Consider the following 5,919-nt stretch of genomic DNA (forward strand, 5'->3'; position numbering starts at 1 on the left):
GGTGGCTGCACCGTGCCACCGAGCCTCACCCGACCAGTTGACCACCACGGTGCCCCCGACCTGACGCTTCTCCCTCTCCCTCCCCAACGCATCGGGCAACCCACCCCTTCCAACCCTCTCCCACTGATTCGCTCGCCGCGCCCGCGCGAGATCCAGCCGCGCCCCCCGCCGAGATCTCCCGGCGGATCACTAGGACGGCGCCGCCGAGGACTTCGGAGCCATGGAGGCGTCGTCCTGGGACGCCCTTCGCAAGCAGGTGAATACCCCCCCCCCCCCCCCCCCCCCCCCCATCCTGGATCCCCGCGTCGCGCTCTCTCTCTCGCTCGCTCGCCGGCGTCCGTTCGCCCGAGATCCGGCCCTGGCCGGCGCCTGCGCCGCGCGGTGGGTGTGCTGCGCTGCCGCTGTGGTCCTCGCACCGACGATTCTCCCCCACTGCCCGCTGAATTCATCAGAGGCGACCCACGTAAAATTGGAGCGCCTCGCTCGTCTAATCCGTAGCCTGTGTCTGTGGAGCGAAATGCGTTTTCCTTCATCTTCTGAAATTGTGGAGTTTTCGTGACACCAAGACTAGTTTCATAGTGGCTATGTTCTAAAAACTGTGCCGCAGTTATACCTTTGATCTTCGGAGCAATGTGACACTAAACCAGTGCGCAACTGACTAGAGTTTTGATCCTACCAAAGTGTCCCTTCTGCATCTGATGCTTTTGTTGGCTCGATGTTGTAATCGTGCTTATGGAGTATCTAGTAGTAGTGTAATGCGGTGTTCGTCTTATTCATGAGAGCCAGGTGCTTACGGTTAGTGTGGTCCGACTGTATGGTACGAGTCTATGGCAAAACCTATCCTTTGCTAGGCTAAGAAGGCATCGTGCCTACTTTTTTTCTGTAATGATGTCACTACTGAATGCAATTGCTGCATTAGAGCATGCCTAACGTGGGTGCTAACAGAGGTACGCCAGAATGGATATCCTGGTCGATTGGCTGTTACGTGATTAGGTCATCGATTCCTGGCGTCAGGTGAGGCGCCGACGCAAAAAATTGAATTGTACGCTTGGGCCTTTTTGGCTGTGCGGGGTAAAACGCTGCTGCACCAGCCGTTTTTATTAGTGCCATGTAAAATTGGAGCGCCTCGTCCGTCGAATCCGCAGTCCATGTCTGTGGAGCGAAATGCGTTTTTCTTCATCTTCTGGAATTGTAGATTTTTCGTGACACCAAGACTAGTTTCATGGTGTCCATGTTCTAAAAACTGTGCTCCTCGGCGGCCCATTTCTTTGACTAACATGGGTGGGCTTGGAGCAATGTGACACTAATCTAGTGTGCAACGGACTATAGTTTTGATCCTAGCAAACTGTCCCTTCTGCATCTGATGCTTTTGTTGGTTCGGTTGTGTAATCGTGCTTATGGAGTATCTAGTAATGTAATGCGGTGTTAGTCTTGTTCATGAGAGCTAGGTGCTTACGGTTAGTGTGTTCGGACTGTACGGTATGAGTCTATGGCTGAACCCATCCTTTGCTAGGCTATAGGAAGGTGCCATGCCAACTTATTTTCTGTAACGATGTCACTTTCTGAATACGACTGCTGCATTAGAGCATGCCAAACATGGGCGCTAACAGAGAGGCGCCAGGATGGATATCCTTGTCGATTAGCAGTTAGGTCATCGATTCCTGGCGTCAGGTGAGGCGTCGACCCAAGAAATTGAATCGGGAGCTTGGGCCTTTTTTGCCGCGGATAAAACGCTGCTGCACTGGACGATTTTATTAGCGCCTACGGGTTAGCGTCTATAAACTGCCGGATTTTTTTTTAATTTTATGGTATCTTTTTTATTTCCCTAAGCACCTGCATAAGCGACTTGCGTTGAAGATGGCCTTATGGTTTCATGAAGCTATGAGTAGGCTGATAGATGGTATTTGACGTATGTGTGTGTATGGCTAAAGTTGTTACTGTACTATTTCTGCTTGTAGGCGAGGAGGTTGGAAGCTCAGTTAGACGACCAAATGATTGCATACCGTAAATTGGTTTCTATGAAATCGGATGGTTCAGAGAATGATATCGAGACTGATATAGAAAGATCACTAAAGCAACTTCAGCAAGTTAATTCTCAAATGCAAACCTGGGTATCATCAGGAGGCTCGGAAGTTCTATCTCATACATTGACCCGTCATATGGAGATTTTGCAAGACCTGACGCAGGTTCCAATAAATCCCTCTTACACTAAGTAATCACATTCTTCACAATTACAGTTTGTTTAGCTCCAATATTAAATCAAGGTTTCTATTAATTTCTCCCCAGTCATAATAACCATGAATTATAAAGTTTGCTGTGGAGCAACACTCTTTGAAGTTTGGACACCGCATATAGAACGGCTAGACTTCTCTCATAATTCTGAAAAGTTGCTAACCCAACAATTCAACACAGGAATTCTATCGGCTTCGATCTAGTCTCAGAGTGAAGCAACAGCATGCTTCCCTCCTTGACTTGAGAGACTTTGACAGAGCAAAGTTCGACGTGGAAGAGTCTGGAGACTCAGAACAAGCTCTTCTTAGAGAACAAGCTGCAATCAGCAGGAATTCCGGACAGGTAGGATTGTCCTGCTTTTTAGGAGCACCTGTATTGCTTTCTGAAATTTGCCTCAATTTATTGTTAGCTCTATCAGATAGTATCATATAAGGCATACAAACAAACCTAGGATAACAGCTTACATGCATGAATGAAGTTGCATTGCGTTACCAACAAGAATTCTCAAGCATTTCAAATTGAAGGAGCCTCACTCACCTTTCTTGTTAGGAGATAATTTAATTCTGTCAGGACAAACAAATGAATTAAAATTCACCTTTCTGGTGGAGTATTTGTTAACAAATATTTATTTTCTTACTGAACAGCACCTGCCACATAAAATAAGGGAACGATGTCGCTTTTATTTTTGGTTTTCCTATGGCATGTGCTGCACAATTTAACTGTTCTTGCTTGTTATTAATATGTTTTGGACTCAATGAGGTTCAGGAATTCCACAAAGGCCCATATATTACATTTAACTTGATTATAGTGCATGCTAATAATTGCATGTGCGCGTCTATTTCAGTTTGAGCAAAATTTCTAGAATTTCAACCTACATGCTCGTGAAATTGCTTGTTTAGAAATCTATCTTTCATTAAAAACTGCAACAAGAACAAGACCAACAGCAACAACAACAACAACAACAAGAAAGCCTTTTAGTCCCAAACAAGTTCGGGTAGGCTAGAGTTGAAACCCATAGGGTCTCAAAACCAACTCATGGTTATGGCACGTGGATAGCTAACTTCCACGCCCCCCTGTCCATGGCTAGTTCTTTGGTGATATTCCAGTCCTTCGGATCTCTCTTAACGGACTCCACCCATGTCAAGTTTGGTCTACCCCGACCTCTCTTGACATTATCAGCACACTTTAACCGTGCGCTGTATATGCCCAAACCATCTCAAACGATGTTGGACAAGCTTCTCTTCAATCGGTGCTACTTGAACTTTATCATGTATATCCTCATTCTAGACCCAATCCTTTCTTGTGTGGCCACATACACATCTCAACATGCACATTTCTGCTACACCTAACTGTTGGGCATGTCGCCTTTTAGTTGGCCAACATTCAGCTCCATACAACATTGGTCGAATCGCCGTCCTATAGAACTTGCCTTTTGGCTTTTGCGGCACTCTCTTGTCACAGAGGACGCCAAAAGCTTGGCGCCACTTCATCCATCCAGCTTTGGTTCAGTGGCTCACATCTTCATGATATCACCATCCTTTTGCAGCATTGACCCCAGACATCGAAAGGTGTCCTTTTGAGGTATCACTTGCCCACCAAGGCTAACCTCCCTTCTCCTGCTCGTGCCTACTAGTCTGAAGCCGCACCTTATGTACTCAGTTGTTACTTTTCGATTCCAAAGTCTGTCTCCACAGCTCTAACTTTCTATTAACCCCCGTCTGCCTATCGTTGACTAGCACCACATCATCCGCAAAGAGCATACACCATGGGTTATCTCCTTGTATCTCTTGTGACCTCATCCATCACCAAAGCAAAAAGATAAGGGCTCAAAGCTGGCCCTTGGTGCAGGCCTATTTTAATCGGAAAGTCATCAGTGTCGCCAACTCGCCATCACTGAAAACTGCAATTGAACAAATATGATGTTTTTTAAGCCTTTAAAGCTCCCTGTTAAGGGTTTTCTGGTAGTCATTGTTGCGTGGGAACATATAGTGGCAGGAGGGCATTAGTTCAGTACTCGAGTTATGGCCTAGTTCCCATCGAAAGCTGAAATATAAGTGGAATGGAACATAGAAAGTGACATTGTTTGCATGCTTATGTTGGAAGCTGTAAAGAGGACCTAGGTTTTTAGCAAAGACCACATGCTGTTTGTGTGTGGGCATCTTTAATGGTTATATGATAGTTATTGGTAAATTTTGCCGCATAGGATATGTGATGATTGTGGCGGAGAATAAATGAGATGAGAGAGCAAAGTTGTTTGAACTTGAACCAACAACCTTTGCACAAGCTCCAAGGTGCAAAGAGAGCGACCTTATTTATTATCTCATTTCTATTGGACAACTCGATATACTATTGGAATGGTTCTATGATAGCTTGTTGGTTGATGTTGATGACATGGATAAACATACCAACAAATTGACGTAAAAGCTATTGGAGATGCTCTGAGGAGATAACCGATGGAGGTGACCACAACTTGCAAATAGGAGCTGCTGGCTTAAAAGCTGACAGTCCCTTCTTTAATGTAACTTTCTCAGCTGTCATTTTCTTATGTCTGGACATGAGAAATTAAGGGTTATTCCCTTGACCAGTAAGCCATAGGCTGGACCTGTGAAAAGGATGTTCTGACCATTTCTACAGCACAGGAAGTCTATTCTTATATACAGACGGTCTACAACAATGCTTAAACTTTCCACTAATCACCTTCGCAACAAAGCAGTAATTACAACTACGAATGCGGACACCGGAGAACAGTCCTTATAATGAGATTTCGGAATGAAACTACCGTATTGCCTTTGCATTTCTGGTCATCATCAATAGTTGCATGTAGAAATGCTTTCACTGTCTTGTTACTTTCTAAGCTACATAGGTTTACTATACTGAGAATTCGGAACGAAACCACTGTAGCGCCTTTGCTGCCTGCTGTCTGTCAACTGTATGGATCACGGGGTGCATTATTACATGTGTTTTCATGCTCAAGGGGCTGCTGGCTGACTGGAGAATATTTTTATTAAATTGATAAGACACATATGTGTCCACTGCCAGAGCTACTTAGCCTGAGCTACCTCTAGGTTCCTCAAACTTTAACCAACTACTAGTAGTTAGTTAATTTTAGAAAAATCTATGTAGATGGATATTAAACCATGAAAACCAAAGGTGTGTTGGTTGGCTGACTTTTTGGTGTGATACTTTTTGTACCAAAATTTGGATTGTCTAGCTTTTCTGAACCATTACCTGTTGCATGTTTAGGTGGATACTGTGATATCACAGGCTCAAGCAACACTGGGCGCTCTCATGTCTCAACGTTCAACTTTTGGTGGCATTACTACCAAAATAAGCAACGTTAGCAGCCGGATCCCCACGGTATGTATCGTATATCCTTATGAGCTGAGCAAGTGACGACTCGTCTATTGATGTGTGTGCCTGACAATTGCTTTCCACTGAACCTATCAGATTAATCACATCCTCGCGTCGATCAGAAGAAAGAAATCGATGGACACGGTAATTCTCTCGCTCGTGGCGTCCGTCTGCGCGTTTCTTATGTTCATCTACTGGTTGTCAAAGTAGTAGGATGTGGTTGGCCACAGCGAAAAGGCATCATAGTGTTGTAAGTTTGGATCACAGTGCCGGTACAGATAATGATATGATTGGTGTTTGTACAATATTGATTCAATGGTATTACATTTTCACATC

General features: G+C 44.7%; 1 protein-coding gene across 1 annotated transcript; it reads left to right on the forward strand.

Annotated features, from left to right (window-relative positions):
* Positions 1-5,919, forward strand: LOC109731875 (Golgi SNAP receptor complex member 1-1). Its single transcript, XM_045228933.2, has 5 exons — positions 1-256; positions 1,959-2,186; positions 2,413-2,574; positions 5,476-5,589; positions 5,680-5,919. The coding sequence occupies exons 1-5, from the start codon at positions 221-223 to the stop codon at positions 5,791-5,793; spliced, it is 654 nt and encodes a 217-aa protein (XP_045084868.1). The 5' UTR covers positions 1-220; the 3' UTR covers positions 5,794-5,919.

Source organism: Aegilops tauschii, chromosome 5, assembly GCF_002575655.3.
Source record: "Aegilops tauschii subsp. strangulata cultivar AL8/78 chromosome 5, Aet v6.0, whole genome shotgun sequence".
Classification (NCBI taxonomy): domain Eukaryota; kingdom Viridiplantae; phylum Streptophyta; class Magnoliopsida; order Poales; family Poaceae; genus Aegilops; species Aegilops tauschii.